General features: G+C 36.3%; 1 protein-coding gene across 11 annotated transcripts in view; it reads right to left on the reverse strand.

The window, feature by feature from the left end:
* The window catches only part of PCDH15 (protocadherin related 15), a 781,066-nt gene that overhangs the window by 504,610 nt on the left and 253,305 nt on the right, over positions 1 to 23,151 (reverse strand). For all 11 annotated transcript variants that reach the window (XM_027770259.1, XM_006144390.1, XM_006144387.1 and 8 more), the window contains 2 exons: positions 15,914 to 16,074; positions 4,825 to 4,980 (listed from right to left, as the gene is read on the reverse strand). In XM_027770259.1, the coding sequence (XP_027626060.1) occupies positions 4,825 to 4,980; positions 15,914 to 16,074 (317 nt within the window). The remainder of the gene's footprint in view (positions 1 to 4,824; positions 4,981 to 15,913; positions 16,075 to 23,151) is intronic.

Genomic DNA, 23,151 nt, shown 5'->3' on the forward strand with positions numbered 1-23,151 from the left:
AATACCCTCACTTTGTGCTCTTCCTCTTAGCAAATGAGGAGTGACTAATTAGGACTTTAAGTTTGGAAGCTTCTTTTATAAATCTGTGATAATGACTTTATGCTTGTCTTTTATATTTTAATGAACTGTGGAACACTTTGACACCAACAATCTATTAAACCCTGATTTCTTTCTTTCTTTATTGTTTTAAAGATAGTTAGGCATTTCCAGCTTTAACTGCATGAACTTTATGTCTTGTGCTCTATGGAGAAATAGTATGGAAAATATCTTGAAGTCTTGTACAGAGCAAAATTTACTTCATTTAATTTCTTTATACAGAAAACATTATAAATCATTGCAGATATGCATACACACAAATACATGTATACGCACATGTAATTTTTTTTCTTTTTTAAAAATAATTATTTAACTTTATTTATTTATTCATTTGTTTACTTCAATTTGACCAGAGAGGTACACAGTGAGAGAGTGAAAGAGTAGAAAGAGAGAGAGAGAGAGAGAGAAAGTGATAAAGCAAGCGGCCTAGTCTGAGTTTCAGCTGTGGTCGGCCATGTGGGAATCCAGAGCCTTTAACCACCACACCACCAGCCAGCCCCAGCATATACAACTTTAATGTTTTTCCCCAGCAAATATGTGTGTGTGTGTGTGTGTGTGCATACATATATATTCAAATTCACTAAACTAAGAACTACCACTCTGGAAGAACTATTTAAGTAAATGAAAGATAAGAAAAATAATTAAATTTTCATTTTTTTCTTGTGATGCTGATTTAAAATTTAAGCATACTTGTTTCTTGTTTTTGTATTTCAAGAAAACAGATATGAGGAAATCTAGATAAAATCAAAGGGAGAAAATATGATCTTCAGGGTCTACATTATCATACCATGGGAGATATGACCACGGTGTCAATAGGACAGGAATGCTTCAGCAGGCTCTAAGAAAATGCACTGACAGAAGGAATCAGTTCAACCATAGGAGATAGCTTTGCAAAGGAACCTGGGCTTTTGAAAGAGTTGTTTTTCTTTTTGCTTTTTATTTTTTAGAGAGAGAGAGATTTTTGCTATTGGGCAAGTATACTCGCCAGAGAGACAGAGAGACAGAAAGTGAGAAATCACTCTCCCAGGGAGGATGGCCATGCCGTAATCGCTTCTCTTCCCTTTTCCTCTCAGGATCTTGGGCACACACACATGCCCAGTGTGAGTTTAAGCTGCTGGGTCTGGGACTTGAACTGTGGTCAACTACGTGGGAGTCCAGTGATGTAACAATGAAGCCATCTGCTTATCCCTTGAAATGGTTTTTGAGATAAATATTTTATTTTTCTATCAGTTTTATCCCTTTCATTGACATGTAACTAGATGCTGTAGCAATTTAGGGTTTAGACAAATTGAAGAGCAATAAATGTGAATAGTAGAAAGGAATAACTTCATGAAAATAGATCTTGAGGTAAACTTAAAAAGATGAATGAAACATGGAGACCTACAAGGTAGGGAGGATCCTATTCTAAGAAAGATGAACATCAGCAAAGCCCAGGAAAGGAAACTATTTGTGAGACAGGAGGAAGTTCATGTGACGAATGAAGCATTATCAGAGAGAATTTGGAGATATGAACACATCTTCAGCATGAATAGGCCCGGAGGGCATTATGTTAAATATGCCAGGTATACAATGACAAATCTCACATGATTTCTCTCAAATGTGGTGTCCAAAAAAGGTCTTTTGGAAAGTGTGAGTGAAACAGAAGTTATTAGAGACTAGGGAGTACCGAGGGAGGGAAAGTTGGGGCGCAGTTGGTCAATGGCTACAATGTTAGAGAGGCAGATGGGATCTGCTACCCTACTGCACAGTAAGCGACTGATAGCTAATAAAATTAGGTTCTATTTCAGAAAGCTAGAAGAGAGGATCTTGATTATTGCTACAACAAAGAAATAATACATGTTTAAGGTAATGAATATGCTGATTACTGATTTGATCATTACATAATGTAAATATGTATCAAAACACATTGTATCTACCCCCAAAGTATATGTCAGTAGCTTAAAAAAATACATTGAAATCTTCTAGATTATCAGAGACCTTGAAAGCCTGCCAAAGGAAACGGTCTTTATTTTCTGACAATAATGAGAACTTTTAAATGTTATGAACAGTAGAACAACATGATTGAATAGGTATTTGAGAAAGGTTATTTTTCATAAATGCATTCAAAAGATTAGAAAAGGAAGTGGGAAAAGTTAAATCATGTACAATATTTTAAAATTCAAATTCAACACTACAAATTTCTGTAAAAGAAATGAAGTATAGATAGGATCAACTAAATAAAGTTAAGAACTGGGCTGGCAGGTGGTGAGGTGGTAAAAGGTGCTAAATTCCCATGTAGCTGACCATGGTTCAAGTCCCCAACCTAGTAGCTTGCTTTCCCGCTTTCCCTTACTCTCTCTCTCTCTGTCTGGTCAAATTTAAAATAATAACAATAACAAATGGAATTAAATAAATAAATTATTATTTTAAAAATAAAAATAAAGTTAAGAACTGATTTTAAAATTAGATTTGTAGGGACCAGCAGGTGGCGTGGTGGTTAAGGTGCTGCACACTCCCACATGGCTGACCAGGGTTCGAGTCCAAATCTGGTGGCTTGTTTTCTCACTTCCTCTCTCACTCACACCCTCTATCTCTCTCTCTGGTAAAACTAAAAAATAAATGAATGAATTAATGAATAAAATAAAATAAATAATTATTAAAAAATTAGATTTGTGACAAAATAATTCATCTATCAGTTTACACCCAAAAGAAGTTAGTACTCAATTAAGAAAAGAAAGTAAAATCTAATTCAAAAGGTACACGTTGGATGCTAAAATAAAACCATTTGTGCACATTTTAAATCAATCACATGGCGATCAGTTAGCACCTTTCATTGCTGCAGAAAACTGTTAAACCGAAGTGACTCAAAGATTTAAGCATTGACTGATCAATAACTTGTCTTATTAAACTTAAAACAGGAGTTTATTTATTTATTTATTTTTAAGTAACATAGACTAGAAAATCTCAGATTATATGAAGTGTAATTTCTTCATATTTATGAATGGAAGAATATTGAGATGAGTAAAATATATTTTAAATACTTAAAAAGAAATATAGAGTCAAAGGCTCAATGCTGTGCTTAATATCAAAATTACACTAGTTTCTTCTTATAAAATAAGTGTATAATTTTTTTTTTTTTGGAGAGGCTTTTGCTATAGGGCGCGTGCGCTTGCCAGACAGAGAGAGACATAGAGACAGAAAGCGAGAAATCACCCCCCAGGGTGGATGTGTACATCACCATCCCTTCTCCTCCCTTCTCCTGGGATTTGGGGCTCATATGCACATGCAGCCGACACAATTTTCAAGTCATTCGCCATCGGCCATGTGGGAGTCCAGCGACATAGCCATTACGCTAACTGCTGGTTCCCTATAAGTGTATAATTTTTAAGATCAAAGAAAAAAATAACTTGGGGGAGCAGTAGGTGGCAGAGTGGTTAAGGCGTTGGACTCCCACATGGCCGATGGCGAATGACTTGAAAATTGTGTCGGCTGCATGTGCATATGAGCCCCAAATCCCAGGAGAAGGGAGGAGAAGGGATGGTGATGTACACATCCACCCTGGGGGGTGATTCCTCACTTTCCATTTCACTGTCTCTCTCTGTCTCACTTTGGCAATAGCAGGTGCCCTATGTCAAAAATGTAAAAAAAATAAAAGAAACACTTGGAGATAAACATGATATACTAAAATATAGGCTATTGAAATGCAATTCATTTTTTTCATGTGTCTAAAGTACACATGACAAATAACATTAGAGGTGCTCTAGAAATACTTCCTAGGTTAGTGGGCTAATAATAAATAATATACTAACCACTATTTTTAAAAAACATAAAAGAATTTTTAGCTCATGAATATTGGCTCAAAAGGAAAACACACCAAAGCACAATAACAAAGTACATAAAAGAATTTTCTAATAAAAGCAATAATATTGTTTATAAGTTTTCATTTTTATAATTTGACCAGCATTTTCTTAATAACAATCCAGTTGTAGTTTATGTTTACATTTTGGAGATAGTTCAGATCTTGCTAGGGAAGGACATTTGGAGGAGGGATACGGAGGCAGAGCATTGACGGGATGGGGAGGTGTGGTGTTATCTGTTGAAGATATTTTGATCAACTGGATTGGGAAGAAATGCTCACATATTGAATGTTCACTTTATAAGCTAAACAATGTGATTGAATGTATATAAAAAAAACAAATAAATAAAATTGAGGAAGTAACTTTAAATAATAATATCTCTTGATAACTTTAAATTAATAATCTCTCTTGATATTTCCTCCCTATAAGCAACCACTTACCTGTCCAGCACAATTCAATGAGTATAAATAACTCCAGGTATGCCACAGTACACATGTATATAGATTCAGGCAATAATTTTTCTAAGACAGTAAAAAATTAATCTCTTTGGCCTGTCAGTCAGTCGGTCGGTCGGTCGGTCGGTCGGTCTGTCTATCTATCTATCTATCTATCTATCTATCTATCTATCTATCTATCTATCCATCCATCCATCCATCCATCCATCCATCCATCCATCCATCCATCCATCCATCCATTCATTTAGTTTAACAGAGTAAATTCCTGAAGTTGTATCAGAAGTCATCCAGAACATATTTCTTCTAAGTTCTATCATTTAAAATGTTTCTTGGTAAACAGTGAGGCTCATTATTATTAAGGAATCACTTGTAAACACTTACAATGAACAGTTAATGATACAACAACAGAGACACACAGAGAAAGCACGCAGACTGACCTCATTCACTGTGGCATAGTAGCTTTCATGCTTGAATGTGGGTGAGTTGTCATTCCTGTCTCTCACCACGATTCGCACTTCATGGTAGATGACAGTGCCCACTTTTTTATTGATGCACTGGACTTGCACCACGATGGAGTGTATGTTCATTGGTGGCTGCAAGGCAGAAATTGTATCTTTAAAACATGAAACCAAATCTTCTAATCACTGTCAACATACTCATTTTTTAAAATGCAATAATCTAGAAGTTTGTTCTTGCAATATTTTAATGCTAAAACCATCATAATTATTTTATTGTTTAGCACTTTTTTTTTTTTTTTAGAAGTTGTTGCCTTAGGTTGTATGCACTTGCCAGAAAGACAGTAAAGGAAAGTGAGGAATGGCCATGCTGCAATCCCTTTTCCTCCATTCTCCTCCTGGGATCTTGGGCACATGCACACACACCGGGTGTGAGATTCAAGCCACCAGGTTGGGGACTCTAACTGTAGTCAGTCATCTGGGAGTCCAGCAACAAAAACGCTATGACAATGTCCCTTATTGTTCAGCTTTATCTCTTAATATATGAACTTCAGGTAGCATCCTGTTCATAGTTAGAGGATTACTGATGAATATAGCCACAAAACCAATTCTGAAAATTGGTGAGATGAAGCAAAGTTTGTCTCTCCAAAGATTAAAGAACCAATGATATGATATTCTAAATTTTTTAAAAAGTGTTAACTAATGAACCCTTGGGGAAAAACAGATTATAAACTTTCATATTCATTTATATTTTTGCTAGCTTCATTTCTGATAAAACTTAAAATATAGATAATCAAGAACAAAATCAACTCATAACTCAACCAATGAATTTTACTCATTTGGCATGTTTAAATGCTTCTTCTGCTAATCTTTTCCTCTTTCCAAATAGAAGCCCATTATACACATACACACATACACATACAGTGAATATCATCCCATATTTGTAAATACAGATTTACTATAGAATTCTGGTGTATACTACTAAGAAGCTATGTTATGTAATTTAATGATACTCCATTATAAATCTATAGTATACTTTGATTTATATCTGTCTGAATAATTATGCCTAAAAAAATTAAATGGAGCCATCATTAACAAATGAAAGTCTTTAGTGAAATGCCACATAGCACTGTGTTCTGAGAGCCACTCTATTTCAGGTTTTTTTTTTTTTTTGAGAAATTTTGCTATGGGGCACATGTACTCACTGGAGAGATAGAGAGAAAGAGACAGGAAGCCAGAAATCACCCCTAAGAGCAGGAGGCTATGCCATAATCCCTTCTTCCTCATTCCCCTCTTGGGATTTTGAGCAGACATGTAACATGCCCAATGTGAATTTCAAGCCATAGAGAACTGTGGTCGCCCACATGGGAATCCAGCACCTTAACCACTACACAACCTGCTGGCCCCTCCATTTCACTTTTAAACACTGATATAAATAAAGGCATTAAAGTATAAAAGTCTCAGAATTTCAGAAAATCTCAGAAGACATGTAATGCATTCAATGACAAAAGTTGAGGTTCAAAGTCATCTTAATAAGTCAGAATAATGGTTTACAAACATGGTAAAGTTTTTACAATAGTATATAATTTATAAGATATTTTAGCCTACCAATTTGGGGCATTATAAATAATACTTCAATACACAGTACCAACATACAAGTGCCTATTTGTTTAACTATTTTTATGATAAATTCCTTGAAGTGGAAAAGTGTCATAAAGGGAACACTTATTTGCTTAGGTCCCATGGCCATCAGCTTGTACAGCCAGGTTTCACAGCTACCTCTCTGTGACTCCATAGTCAGTGCTGAACACTACACAATACTTCTTTGTGATGTTTTTAATCTCTTACCATCTTATAACATTTTCCCTTTAAATATATTATTGAAATGACTAGTCCTGATCCCTCCATCTTGAACACCTTGTTTCTAGCCTCCCTCTTTTTGACTTTCTCCTTACTTATGTGTCTTATTTTATTTCTCATTCATCACTTGGCATATTGTATATTATATTTATTTGTTCCCATTTGTCTCCCTTCACTAGACTGCAAGCCTCATAACACTTGGGGGATTGCTCTAGGCATGACTATATCCTTCAACCCCTTAACAAGCACTGTGCCTAGAACAGATGAGCATATACCACCAGGAGTCAACTGCTTCACTTCCATTTCTACTTCTATAACCTTCTGGTCATATGCCCCAGGGAGAGGTACAAAGTCTCTCTGTATCTATTAAATTCATCTCTAAAATGGGGAAAATAATTACACCAAGTGAACAATGGTATCTTGTGCTTGTCCTACTTTTAACACATGATGAAGGTGAACTATTTTTATTTATAGAAAGGCAAAATTTTAAAAATGGAATATACAAAATATAAACTAATAATCTATAAAATTAATCTATAAGATTAAACTTTATAAGATAAAATAGTAAATGTTTAGATGAAAACTTGTTTAAAACTATACCAATGATTGCTGGGAACCAAGGATAAGTTCATTAAAATCATTGCATTACACATTTGTAAATGACAAGAATGCTAGAGAAACTACATCTAAACTGGTGGAAAATGTTGTTTAATCTCAAGATATTTTTATGGCCTATAAGGAAAAGGACAGTTGAATTGATTTGTATCTGTCTGAATAGTTGTATTTAAAAAGAATAAACGTTGGCATCATTATCAAAAGAAGAGAGGTCTCTAGTGAAACGTCATTTATTCTGGTATGCCATTTATTCTGATAGCTACTCCATTTCACCTTTAATCACTAATATAAACAAAGGCATGGAAGTATAAAATCTCTGAATGCCTCAAAAGGATATAGAATACATTTAATAAGAAAAGATAAGGTTCAAAGTCATCCTAATAAGTCAGAATAATGGGTTACAAAATAGCAAAGTTTTATAATACTAAATTTAAATCCTTCAATTTGTAATAGAATAACCTCAGTCACCCAATTATTATACATGGCTATAAACCTTAATGTGAAAATATAGCCATGCTATTTTGGGAGCTAAAAGCTGATTTCACATGTCAACACATAAATGGGCTACAGGAGTACTAATGCAAACTTTATATTCATCAATAATATCAGACGTGGAGAAGTATTAGAACAGCTACCATTTTACAATGAATAGAAAGTGAAGTTTGAATACCTTGTGAATATATAATAAAATTTTAGGAGGTTTAAAAGAGTGAAGACAAGATTTGCCAGACACCAAAATGGTTGTTGTGAAATGATCTATTAATTTATTTATTGTAGTTCCAGAGAGCAGAGATGGGAAAAGTGAATCTGAGCATATATTTTTCAATGTAAGTAAGAGAAACTCTTAATCCAAACTGACATAGAACAGAATGGGTTGTCCCACATAGCAATTCCTCTCACTGAAAATCTGCAAATTTGAAGATAAAAGATCATTTAAAAAGACTATTTTAGCCAACATCAGTAGATAAGATCACAGTGGCAAGTAAGCTAATTAAAATATTTACCATTCTTGTGACCCTACCTCTCCACCCCTCCATATAAATACATCAATTCTTCTCCCTGGGGCAGGCTGATTTACCCTAGGTGCTCTTTCTCTCAATAAACTTTCCTTTTCTCTTAGAAAAAAGAAAAAAAAGGAAAAGAGAAGTTCTCTGAAAATAATTTGAATTAGATGATTTCCATTTTTACTACCAGTTATTGTTTTATTAATAGATTTTTCAGTGCAGTCTTGCCTATTTTAATTTTAAAGTGAAATACAATAAATATGCATAATTTTAGCCCTTGGCACACATCTTAGAAGACAATCAGGTGAATTACACTTTTCTCAAGTTATTTATCTCCTAAATATTACAAGAGAAACCTATAAAACCACTTCATCTCAATTTCTGATTCTACCTCGACTGGTGGCTTTGGAATAGAAAGGTCACAATCTCTGCAAACAGAGGATTAAATACACTGTACATTGTGCCCCCACTTAGCCCTGTTAAGTACCCATAAATTACATATAACCAGGTCACCAGAACTCTTGTCACTCTCAACTTAGTACCCTGTGTATCTCTTAGTAGCATGGATAAAACTTAGCATGCAATAAATTCCAACCATAATGGATCACGCTGAAGGCAAGAATTTCCTGTGGCCTATATATAACACACGTTGTAATTTGGCATTGGAATAGATTCTACTCTGCTGTATAGGAAGATCATAAATACTTCAAGTACAGTTCTACTAGGTCGATTAGTGAGGGTTTAGGGATTTCAAAATGCTTAGAAATGTGTTAGGAAAATATTGGTTTATCTTTCATAACTAATGGCAAAAATAAGTCATGGAAATTTTACTGTTACTAACTCTCTTCAATTGCCTCGTTCATGAACCAAAGAATAAAAGCTGTACATAAACTGTTTGAGGATAATTACTTAAAACAACTACCATTCATATATATATCTAGACATGCAAACTATCCTCTCAACTTAAAAATGAAAGCTTAACATAATATTCTTAGTGTATACTGGTATATTTGCCTATTAGTGTACCTGTTTTCATACGTGCATCAAGAGTGCTGTATAAGAAAACTTAATGAAACTTATCTTTGAAAAGTGGGCTTGGGAGTATGAAGTAAAAGGAGAAAATATTCCAACATACATATATACATTCTATAATTTAAAATGACAAAAATATAAAATAGAAATTTTTGTCATGAGTTTCTCAGACCGTCACTAAGGATTTAACATGCAAAGTGAAGGTTTTATAAAGTATTTACTGATGAGAACAGAATAGATTATAACTCCCATCTTCAATCTAAGGGGAACTGGGCTTTTCTAGAATTCACATTATTTGGAAGTTTTCACAACTTACAGCGGGAAAAAATTAGCAGACCTGTAGGAACTGATTTTACTTTTCATAAAGTATAAACATAATGTATCTAATCCTCACAGGAATGAATGGATTTTGTATAATTCTTTTCCCTCTGTACTTAACTACTTTTACAAAATAATCTTCATTATTTTACAAGTAAACTGGAAGACAAGGAAAGAAAATAAGACACAATGTGTTCCAGAAATTATTTTTAAATAAAGAAGCAAACTTAAAGGAAATGACTGTCAGAGCTGTGAGTGACCTTCACAAAATAAACTTTCACAGTAAATAGTAGTATATGTACAGAAATCACTAAAGAAGGAAGTATCAATCTGAAAATATAATTAAGTATATGTAATATTCAGATAAATTATTTCAAATGAGTTATTAAGGACAGTTTATTAAATAGAAGATATTTGTTATAGACTAAGTTTAATGTGGGTTGGAATTAATTTGACAGGGTCTTTGGACACTAAAAAGCAAATTCCATAAAATGATATGAGATGACTATAAAGGACTATAATGCTAGTCAAAAAAATAAATTGAAGATTATGAGGAATTGCATGTAGTGTACCATTAGGAAATATTTTATGTAGAAATTAGCTCTAAACAGTCAAATAGTTATGCTGAAGTCAGTGTGAAATGAGGGTTGGAGGGAGAAAGGGAGAGTACAGAGAAGGAAAGCAGGAGAAAACATAGGCATGACATTTGTGAGACACAGAAATGGTTTATTACCTGTTGATAACATGTATAATATTCTCAACTGGACTGCTCTAAGAAGTACTTCATGTTAGGTAAATTCTCTTTAAAAGCCACATAATGTACAGTGATTGAATGTTTAAAAAAATAATAAGAATAAAAATATAATAATCTAAAAAAATAAAAATTAAAATAAAGAAAGAAATTAGCTTTTAAGACACATCTTGGTAGTAGACAGCATTTAACTGATAACATTGGATAAAAGTGATTTTTAAAATTTTGTCAGAGGACGTGTGTATTTGCTGGAGAGACAGAGAGATACACAGATAGAAAGCAAGAAAGCATCTCTCTTGAGGAATGATCACACCACAATCTCTTCCCTTTTTCTCCACTTCCTTTTCCTTTCAGGATTTTGGGCATGAATGCACATGTGCCCAGCATATTTCTCAGACCACTGGGTCACAGACTTGAACCATGCAGGTGGCCATGTGAGATCTAGCTACCTTAACTGCCAGGCCATAGGCTGGCCCAATAAAGATGATTTCAATCTTAAGTTCAAAAGAGTATCAGGGAGAGACCAGCAGTTAGCGTAATACTATGTCGTTAAACTCCCATGTAGTCAACCAAGGTTCGAGCCCTGGAACCAGTGGCTTAAAATTCACGCTGGGTGCGAGTGTGTCCATGCCCAAGATCCCAAGAGGAAAATGGAGGAGAAGGGACTGTGGCGTAGCCATTCCCGCTGGGGGGTGAGCACACAAGCACTATAGCAAAAACCTCTACCAAAAAAAAAAAAAAAAAAAAAGGACCAGCAGTTAGCGTAATGGCTATGTCGCTGGACTCCCACTTAGTCAACCATGGTTTGAGTCCTGTACCCTGTGCCTTAAACTCATGCCGGGCGTGTGTGCGTGCATGCCCAAGATCCTGAGAGGAGAATGGAGGAGAAGGGCTTACGGCGTGGCCACTTCCTCTGTGGGGTGATTTCTTGCTTTCTGTCTCTCTGTCTCTCTTTCTGGAGAGAGCACTCGCCCTATAGCAAAAACCTCTCCAAATAAAAAAAAAGAGTATCAGGAAATATCTGTTAAGATAAGATTGATTTATGTTTAGAAGACAGTAAATAGTTAATTTTCCTAAATTATAGTTTCTCTGTTTCCAAATAAAAGGAGATTATTTCTACAGTGTAGCTTGAGTCTAGGAAATCCCAAGGGCTAGGTATAAAAGAGCTTGCAATGAAAGGTTCTCTCTCCCTCTCTCTCTCTCTTTTTTTTTTTTTTTTGAGAGTTTTTTGCTATAGGGCACATGTACTCACCAGAAAGACAAAGAGAGACAGAGAGACAGAAAGCGAGAAATCACCCCCCCGGGTGTATGGCCACGTTGCAATCCCTTCTCCTCCATTCTCCTCTGGGGATCTTGGGCACGCACACACATGTGCCCGGTGTGAGTTTAAGCCACTGGGTCTAGGACTCTAACCACAGTTGACTACACGGGAGTCCAGTGACATAGCTATTACGCTAACTGCTGGCCCCAATGAAAGGCTCTCTCTTGACAAGGTCAGCATGGGTCTAAGGCACTGAATCTAGAACAGGTTGAATCAAGAAAGACAGTGGAGAGGACAATGAAGCAATTGACCAAGAGAGAAGAGACCTTGCATTGAAGTGATCTTCCTGAATGCAGATACAAATTATGATGTGGAGATGGAACTACCAAACTTAGCACGGATATTGGTGTGGGAAGGTAGTCAGAGCTGTTTGTACACCTGCATAATTAGGCTCTGAAAGAGAAGGAGTGGAGATGTTGGTGTCATGAATACAATTTCTCTCTGCTCAAAAGCTTTTTAAATTTTGCCCAGAGTTTTGAGTTAAGTATTACAAAACTGCTCCAGAATCATAATTTTCTTCTTCTCACTGGGATTATTGATGCATCATGATCATTATCTCCTGCCCAATAGAGATCAGAAAATATTGGCCAAGAAAGACAATAATTTGGCATTTCAAAGATCCTTATGTGATGTTCCTTCATTACTGAAACTCCTCATATTCTCTCCAGATGCCATACTTTGGTTGATTTATTATTTGTGACCCTCAATTATATAACTTCTCCTTTATTTCAGAGTAGGAAAATTATACTACTTTAGTAAAATAAAAATTGAAAACATGGTCTGGAGACCAGCAGATAGCATAATGATTATGTCACTGGACTCATGTATAGTTGACTGTGGTTCGAGTCCTGCACCTGGTGGATTAAAAATCACTTTGGGTGATTTTGGGAATGCATACCCAAAATCCCAAGAAAAGAAGGGATTGTGGCATGGCCATCCTCCCTGTGGGGTGGGCGGGGGGGGATTTCTTGCTTCCTCTCTCTTGGTGAGCATATGGCAAAAAACAAAGAAATAAATAAACAAACAAACATACAAAAACAGGGTCAGGCCCTGTAGACTAGTGGTTAAAGGAGTTGTACTCCACATGGCCAACCTCAGTTCAATTTCTGGGCTGGGAGGTTGAAAAAACATGCTGAGGGGACCAGCAGTTAGTGTAATGGTTATGTCGCTGAACTCCCATGTAGTCGACCGCTGTTCAAGTCCCGGACCTGGTGACTTAAACTCATGCTGGGCGCATGTGCGTGTGTGCCCAAGATCCCAAGAGGAGAATGGAGGAGAAGGGATTGCAGCGTGGCCATCCTCCTTGGTGGGTGATTTCTCACTTTCTGTCTCTCGGTCTCTCTCTGTCTGTCTGGCGAGCACACACACCCTATAGCAAAAACCTCTCCAAAAAAAAAAAAAAACCACATGCTGGGTACATATGGATGCATGCCCTAAATCCTGATGAAATTGAAAAATTGAATAACAGGGATTGTGGTGTGACTATTCTTGATTAGAGGGTGCTTTCTCCCTCCTTCTTCACACCTCTCTCTCTCTCTCTCTCTCTCTCTCTCTCTCTCTTGTGAGCCCACACATTATCTGGTAATTAAACATAAATTGGAAATTAAAAATATTGACCAGTAGGGCAAAACTTATGGACTAAGATTGAAACAGTTCTTATTCAGACAATCTCCTATAAGTTTTCTAATTAAATACAAATGTTTGGAGCTTGTATATTTATGTTTTATTTTTGCCCTCAATATTTTATAAAATCATTAGTTTATTAGCTTATTCTTTAACCATTAATGTTAAGATATTTTTGTTTATATTAAATTTGATTTTAGTCCTGTGTAGTCATAATTGTACAAATGTCACAAAAAGATAGTTGTGGCCTCTATCAATCAACAAAGTCTGGAAAATGTAATTTATAATGCCTTCTCGGGAAAAACACATGTTCTCCTAACTGCTTCTGGGAAGACAAATATAATTGAACATGGATCTACCAAGAGACTCACCCCTTCTTTCTTGATATAATTGATTGAAGCCAGTAAATATTTAGCTACTTCTTCACTAATTTGCAAAAAACATACAGGCGATAAAAATTTAGAAGGAGTGAACATAATAAACAGCTAAAGTCAAGTACAAAATGAGGAAATGAGGAAACAAACTTATTGACAAAGAAATTAGTTTGGGGAAGAAACAGAAAATATTCGTGAAGGCAGAGACCAGAGATCATGTGGTCCATGCCAAGGAGTTTTCCTCTGTCCTTGGTAAACTCAATTTTCAAAAACCAAATTTTTCATTTCTTTGATATTAAGAGTCTTAATACTCTCCCCTATCCATTTAAATTCACTTGAAGGGACATTTATATTCTCCTTATAAGCCAAAGAACTTTGATTAAAATCAGAACATTCTTAGAAAAGTATCATCATAGGGACCAGCAGTTGGCGTAATGTCAATGTCACTGGACTCCCATGTAGTCGACTCCAGTTCAAGTCCTGGACCCAGTGGCTTAAACTTACACTGGGTGTGTGTGCGTGCATGCCCAAGATACTGAGAGCGGAATGGAGAAGGAATTGTGGTGTGGCCATCTCCCCTGGAGGGTGGTTTCTCACTTTCTGTCTCTCTCTGTCTTTCTGGCAAGTACACATGCTCTATAGCAAAACTTCTCAAAAAAAAAAAAAAAAAAAACCCTCAATGTCTAAAATGTTAGTTTAAATAATATCTTTTTTTCATCCAATAAAACACTATGTAATTATTAAAATGATTATATAAATATACATTCATCTACATGGAAATATGTATATTAAAATTACATGCAAAATCATCATGTATAGCATGATTTGATTATAATTAATAAATATACATATCAACATGCATATATGCTGGAAATACTACATAGCAGGAAAAATACTAAATGTTATATTTTGCCTAGATAGAATAACTGTGTGTGGTTTTTTAATGATATATTTACCATAAGCTTATATTACTTTACAATTAAATGACACTATAATTGCCTATTTCTAGTTGTGATTAGATTTGTACAAAAAGCCCAAATTTACCTTATTTGTCTAGTAGCACTGGCCCATGCTTCACACAAAACAGATGGGCTCTGGGTTAAGAATTTTTGGAATAAAAGCCCTTTATAGTTTGATGAATGAAGCCCTCAAAGCACTGTGGCAGCAGGAAGAGTGATGTACAAAAATCAAAGAAATTCCAAGGTACAGCAATAAAGGACATAGTGAACTGCACTCAAATGAGAGGCAAATTGAGATTTATTAAAGACTCCAAAATTTAGACACAGAATAGATTAAGAGATGATCTACTCTATAACCTATTGTAAAGTGGATCATAAACTCTGAGTGACAATATGAGATCATCAGATTCACTAAGCTGACTATCTGACTTTTGGATTTCATGCACTAGGAATTTTGGGGTAGATCTGTGTTGATATACTCCCTAAGTTCTTTCAGGGTCCTGTACAATTACTGGTTATAATCCTCCAACCTCTGCTCCCTTTTCTACACTCAAGAAAGATGGAAATGTAGATAAGTGAGAACAAAATGACTCTAGAGGGCTACTTAATTCTACTACAGTTCTTCAACTTTAAAAAAAGATACAACTTTGGAAATGTAGCTGTTCTTAAGAACAAAATACTTATGTCGAGCTTCCTGAGGACTATTGGAGGTGACCTTAGCAGGAACCGCGCTCACCTTTTTCTTCTTCTGCAGCTATAAAAGCACACAGCCACAGTGTCACCTTTAGCCCAGGCTTACTACCAATGAGAGCAGCCACCTGTGTCCACCTATCAAACTCTCGGTCCTCAAGTCCATAGCTGAGTGGCCTTCTCCTACTTCGCCACTGTTGGGGAGGAATGGGTCACCGCCATGCTTTTCTTACTTTGCCTAGGTTACTGCCTCTATTCTAAGCACGGTTTTCTCTTGTTATTCAGAAGCCTGGCAAGCTTTCAAGATATTAAAAGGGAAAATACAAGAATTCTCTCAGACACAGATGTTCCCTTTCTTTTTCATTCATCTTTCAAAGAGTTAAATTTCTTTTTGTTGTGGATTAAACCCACGAATTGAACTCAAATTATATAAAGAAAATTTAATATCATATCTACCAATGTATATAGACATTTAAATATAATAAAGTCATAACACAAGGGCAAAGAAAAAGCAAACCACTAACATCTCTATCCAGAACTCTGCCCGTGCTGTTCAGGAAGAGCATTTGTTTAACAGGATCCAACAACACCCAGTAATCCACATTGTCCTTTAAAGAGAGCTCGATGGTGGGATCTGGTCCTCCGGCGGTCCCTTTGATCAACATGTTGTCCACCAGAATTGTACCTGCAAACCAAAGAAAGTTCTTTGAAAATAGATTCTATTCATGTATCCCTTAACACAGATTATCCTGTTAACTCCTGGCTGGTTTACTAATCAGTCTTAGAATAGAAAATACTCATTTGTATATCTCTCATAAGACAGAAAATGCTCTTTGACAAAAAGGCAAAAAGATCTTCCTTCTAATATTTATAGATGATAGTCTAAGGAGGATAAACTCAGATACCCCAGGAGTCGCATCACGTTTCTTCTTTCTCTTTGGCAACATGGATCTGTTCCCCTCCCTGTCCGTTACCTCTCATAGAAGTTATCACTGAATTCTATCCCGCACAAAAGGAAGAGCCTGTAATAACAATGCCTGATACTTCAATTCACCCGGCAAGGCTTCTGATATGAAAAGAGATATCTCGGAAATAAGAGAGAGAAAGAAAAAGGAAGAGATAAAGAAATAACAGTCTCCTAGGGTGAGAACTGCTTCTTTTTCTTTTATCGTAGAACAAATCCATAAAGCATAAATCTTAATGTGAAAGACAAAACTAGTATGCAGGCGCACAACAGAAGCCATTCTTCTTGAAGACACTTCTGGCATACTCGGCTAGAACAACACACTACTCTAAGTAGCAGTTCAGTGTTTGCTTTCTTGCTATTTTTTTCAGCAGGCAGTTCTTGAATAAGAGCTGAAAAGAGAGCAGGTCTCTAAAATACTCTGAGATCCCATGTGTTTTCCAAGTCGATTGCAAACAGCACTGATGCAACTCAAATCCCATTTCCCTCCCACACAGCAATGATCTCTTTGCCAAACAATAATGCACTATGGCTTAGAGCAATCATTGCTGACTGATTCATTCTATCAAACTTATGGCATATAGAAGAGACGTGGCTGTGTAAAGAAACGTCTACTCTCCTAAAGACACTAGGAAAAAATAGAAAATATCCAGAGAACTCATTGCCTTAGGAGAGTGCAAAAATATTTCTAGATATTTTCTAAATATAATCCGGCTTGAAGAATATGATGCAAAATCTACCCGTTGCATTTTCTCAATACATAAAATTGACCTAAAAGTTATACCACTAGATAATTATTTTGAGAGGATAGATGGGGGAGGGTCTCTTGAAAATATTTTCTCAACAATTCAATAATAATAATAATAATAATATTTTATCCTATTATTACTAATGAGCTTTATCTGCCTAGAGAATGTTGAATCATTTTTATTTTGTAACAACAAATGTACAAAATGTTAAACATACACTTTCTTACACATATACCTTTATAAATGCCTATGTTTCTTCTACCTTTTCACATACTAGCATGTGAAAACGTAAATACTGAGTGAAACAGACCTTTCTATTTTCTGATAGACATAGCAAATAAATAGCCTATAGACGATACTCCTCAAGGTGTAGATCAAAAGTTGATGGCATTTTCTTACTAAAACTATGTTAAAGAACATGTTCAAAGCTCCAGTATACACTAGTTTGCAAATACTTCACATGACTTACTTTCGAAAAATTATTTGGCCTATATTTCTCTATGTACTTAAGAAAATAAATGGGATTCAATTTTCTAATCAAGAAAAAATATACAATAGGCAGATCAACTAATGTTTATGCCTTGACTCAACAGTGCATAATAGCAGCACTAAAGCATACTTAGATATCAGACAGGCCCAACAAGGGAAGGGGGCGGCACTCTCCTTCATAAATCAAATGGTTTCCAACCAGAGAAAATTGCAATGCTTATTTTAACTTTAATAGCTATTAAAGCAGTGAAACAAAAATACTGTATCCAGATTTAGGTTTTATTTAATGTGCTCTTTTCATTTTCACAGAAAAGATCTAATTTTTTTTTTCTGGCTTTTTTGTTTTTCTTATTCTTTTCTGACTTCCAATGAATGAAAATCAGCTATGTATTTCTATTGCTAATGTGCTGAAAAGAAAAGAGCTTTGGGACCTTTGGGGCCAGTGGTGTGGTGGTTAAGGTTAAGATCTTTAGGTCAACTTGAAAACATACCAGTTGTGCATGCGGGCACCTGGGAAGCTGGAGGGCAGAAAAAAGGGGATTACAGTGTGACAAGGCTCTATCAAATGTGCTTCCCTCTCTCTTTCTCTCTCTGTCTCTCTTTCTCATGCATATGCACATGCCAAGGAAAAAAATATGTTTTGAGTCACCCCTTAGTGCCGTGGTTAAGTTCTGGTGGAGGAAGCTGGATCCCATATGGTCAACCACAGTTCAAATCCCAGCCCCAGTGACTTGAAAAACACACAGGATGTGTGTGTGCACGTGTGCCCAGTATCCTCCCTGATGGTATGGAAGAATGGAAGAAAAAGGATTGCAGTGTAAACAGGCCCCACTGGGGGGAGCTTGCTTACTTGCTTTCTCTCTCTCTCTCTCTCTCTGGTAATTACAAAATAATATATAAATAAATAATTTTTTAAAGTCTCCCTGTTATTTAGGTTGACATCTCTTACCTCCTCTTTGCAAGCTTCCCTTTTTGCCAATAAAATCTTTGGCATAACCTGTCCCATGTGATGTTTAAAATACATTGCCTTCCTTGACTCCATTTTAAATATAAAGACACAGAAAAGGTAAAAAATACAAAGATAATATATACTGCATAATGCTCATAAGAAAGCTGGATAGCTCCATTAATATTAGCCAGAACAAGGAATATTATTAGGAGTAAATGGACACATTTAATGCTATTGAGGGGGGAATAGACATTGTCCTTGAAGAGATACGACAAACAGAAGAGATGATACCCGGGACCAGCAGATGTCATAATGGTCATGCTGGTGGACTCCCATATAGTTGACTGCAGCTCGAATCCTGGATCCCGTAACTTAAAATTCACACCAGGCACATCTATGTGCATGCCCAAGATCCCAAGAGGAGAAGGGATTGTGGGTGATCATCCTCCCTGGGGGGGGGGGGATTTCTTGCTCTCTCTCTGTCTCTCTCTCTCTGTCTCTTCCCTCTGTCTCCCTGGTGAGTACATGTGCCTTTATAGCAAAAATCTCTCTCAATAAATAAATAAATAAATAAATAAATAAGAGAGAAGAGCTGATACCCAAGATGGAATTATACATTTATGGAATTGTCCTTTCACCTTGGGGTCAAAAAATATGGTGACAGGCCAGCCAGTGATGTGATTGTAAAGGCAGCTGGATTCCACATGGCCTACTGTGTGTTTCCAGTCCACAGTGGCTGCTTGGAAAACACTCTAGGAGCATGCACATGTCCAGAATCCTGAAAGGAAGGAAAAATGGATGATAAAGTTTACAGGGAAACTACCTCCCATGAGGGCTGCTTTCTCTTTCTCTGTCTCTAGTAAATGTATGTGCCATCTGGCAAATTAGAACAAAACCTGGTGGTGATCAGAAAATAGTGGTGGTGATTAGGAAAAAGGAATTCTACTTGCCTGATACATCATAGAAGTTAAGAGCGCGGACCCTGGAATTGAGGCTTAGAATCTAACCATGGATCCACCACTTGCCAGTTATGTGAAAATGGACACATTACTTAACCTTACTCACCCTCAATTTCTCTCTTCTACAAAATCAGTACTATAATAGAACAGACATTTCTACTACAATACCATATTTATGTTACTGAGAAAGATTTGAGTTCAAGTTTCTAGAACACTAACAATAACTAAAATAATCATAATCACAATAAAAATAGGAGCAGTTAAATATTTTAAAGATATTTTCTTCAACTGGAATCCCAGTCAGTCTTTTATAGTGTTAAGTACTGTGGTTTTCGCCTTTTCTTTGAGAAGTAGTTATTGAGAGTCATTAGATTCTAGAGACATTTTTCATTAAAATTGAGAACTTCGTCCATCATTAGCCTCCTTATTAGCCTATTGTTTTAATTGAGAGAAGTGACTTTGCAGCTCCTTTATTTCTACTCCCAGATTCACCAGAGATTAACGTATTATTAATCATAGGTGTTCATGTAGCCACTCATGTAGACTCCACTTGCATTAGATAAAAGTGCTTTTTTAGTTTCTGTTTTAAGAACTTCTATTACAACAAAGTTTACAAAGTTTGTTTTTTTGTTTGTTTGTTGTGTTTCTTTTTTTCTTTTTGTTTTTTTAATTGTGAGGAAAGCTTCTCCAGCCCCAGACACTATGGCACAATCCTGAAACATCATGCTCCAGTCCTCAGCTTGGGACAACACAGGAGGCCTAGATTCCGTCCCTGGTCCAACCTCAAGGTGGCATGTAGGAGCCATGCCTGAAATCCCAGCTACTCCAGGAGGCTGAGGCAGGCAGAATTCAAGTTTAAGGGGCCTGGGCAAAATACTGAAACCCTGTATGAAAAGAGTTGAGAGTGGTGGTAACTCTGTAGTCCCAGCTGAGAGGCTGAGGCAAGAGGATCACAAAATGGCATGACCCTGTCCTTAAAAAGGAAAACAATAGGGGGGCTGGCAGGTGGTGTGGTGGTTAAGGGCCCTGGACTTCCACATGGCTGACCCCAGTTCTAGTCCCAGACCTGGTAGCTTGCTTTCTCACTTTCCCTCCCTTCCCCTCTCCCTTCCTTTCTCTCTTACTCTGTCCCTCCCTGGTGAAGAAAGGAAGGAAGGAAGGAAAGAAGGAAGGAAGGAAGGTAGGTAGGTTTGTTCTTAGAAATAAAAATCGGAAAACTTATGTGTGTATATTTTATTAAAAAAAATAAAGGCAAAGCAATAAGGACCAACAGATGATTACATTGCTGGACTCCTATGTAGCTGACTGCAGTTTGAGTCCCAGATCCAGCAGCTTAAAACTCACACCAGGCACATTTGTGTGTGTGCCCAAGATTCAGAGAAAAGAAGGGAGAAGGGATTCTGTGTGATCATCCCTCCCTGGGTGGGGGTGGTGATTTCTTGCTTTCTGTCTGTCTCTCTGGCAAGCACATGAGCCCTATAGCAAATATCTCTCTAAAACAATAAATAAATAAAAACTTATAAAATACATAACATAAATTTATGAATAAATTTAAATAACTAGAAGATAACATGAGTCAAAACAACCTATTTATTATACCAACTTCTTTCCTATGGTTAACAATTGCATATGATGTAATCTGCACTAGAGAAGAGCCTGTTTTGCTCTGAGGCTAATGAGATAAGCCATGTGAAGGCACTGACTGCAGTTCCTGCACAGAATAAAGACTCCAGAAATGCTAGTTATGGATTGTTGTTGATGCTATTAACTCCGTTTCAGAATGAAAAGCATTTGAGAGTAGAGCAAAATGACTTACTTTCGGTCATAGAAATCTTCACAAAGCAGGTCTACCGTGCATGTCACAAGGCTAGAATCCGTGAGCAATGAGATAGGTAATACACATATAAAGTACAGGCCACAAGATGGAGTCACCCGTCTAGCTTTATTAAAAATCATCAACAAGAGATTGTGCACAGCTTGCTCAGACAAGGAACTGCCGCTCAGCTTAAAATAGTGGGCAATTGCAATCACAGCAATTATGACGTTCTCCGTTTCCCCACTACATTCTATAACTGAAATAATGGTCTCCAGGACCCAAAGCTCTCTAAGACTTTTTAGCAATCATTGACCACTAGTTTTCCAAAGGTGTAACCTGGCTAGTATGTAACCCCCACGAGGAAAAAGAATGGACAAGTTCACACTAACTAGGATGAAAGCGCCTGATGAAAGCCCCAAATTGGCAACCCACCTTTGTTGGAGCTCCCATTGCGGGAACTTTTCTCTCAATAAATTTCGCTTCCCAGTCCTCTCATTTCATCAGTGTTTCTAATTCTTCGTGATTGTGAGACATGAACTCGGCAACTCAGAAATCCTACATTATTATGTTTGGTCAACAAGTAAGTGTAACAAGAAGTCTGGAAGAATGTATATGAATTCCAAAGATTTGAATCTCAAATAAAATTACTGGATCTAGAAGATAGAGAGGGAATGTCTGCTTTAATTACAGACTTTAAGTCTCTAATGGCCAGGTTTTTCGAAGCTGCCTTCCAACTGATAAGCAACCCATCCATTCCCTCTATCACCACAGAGTGATCTACTTCTAACCTCAGACAATCTTGAAGTTTCTCAAAGAAACTCAAATTAGACTTGATGGCAGAAAAAGGTCTTATGAAATAAATGCACACTAGTAGCTATCATCATATTGAAAATGTTTTACTTATCCCCACCACAGTGTTTCGTTCCATTAGGAACTACACACACATACACACATACACTCACACACACACGCGCGCGAATACATTCATAGATGAGGGGACTTCAAAACATTCATGAAAATATGAAATTAAAGTATGAGTTTATTCCAGTGCAAAGACTTTTGAAATTCACAATGTCATGTGCATGTCATAATACATGTTTTCCATAAAAATTTTTGAAGACTTTGTCCCTATATATGTATATTACAGACATTAAATGTATGTGTGGTATAAATCATAACTGAGTATTCAACGTTTTCCTGGAAAAGTTATTTGCTTCCCTAAATAGGTAGTTATAACACAGATGGATTACTCTCTGAAAATGCTGTGGAGGTGGTGGGGGACTGGGCATCCATTGCCTTTATAATTAACCTAATTCAATGAAGCTGAGAGAGTTAAGTTCTACAGGGAGGAGAGTAATTGACTGCTTGGGTTTGTTCCAAACATTAAAATAAGGAAAATTACCATGTGTACAGAACCTACAACTAGGCGCTATGAAACAATTAATTACTCAAAGATGTATAACCAGTATGAATTGCTCAGAATTTCTTCAGTTTCTTTCCCTGGTTTAACCAACTAGAAAAATGTTCAGCTTTATAACCAGGAACATTTATTGCTTTCTCTAGCATGTTTCTTCCTGAAAACTAAAACTTAAAAAAAAAATAAAAAAATATATATGTACATATGTACACACATATATGTATATATACACACACATATACACATGTACATGTGTGTGTATATATGTATGTATTTTTTTATATATATAAAATGAAACCAACTCTCTAGTATTTTCACATTTCCCTATTCCAAGAGTTGAAATGACCTGACCAGGGGGACTTAGTAAAAGTAGATTCAAAAGCAAATTCCAGATCAAGTACTTTACAATTTGTATCTCC

The sequence above is a fragment of the Tupaia chinensis genome, unplaced genomic scaffold (assembly GCF_000334495.1).
Source record: "Tupaia chinensis unplaced genomic scaffold, TupChi_1.0 Scaffold000118_1, whole genome shotgun sequence".
Classification (NCBI taxonomy): Eukaryota; Metazoa; Chordata; class Mammalia; order Scandentia; family Tupaiidae; genus Tupaia; species Tupaia belangeri.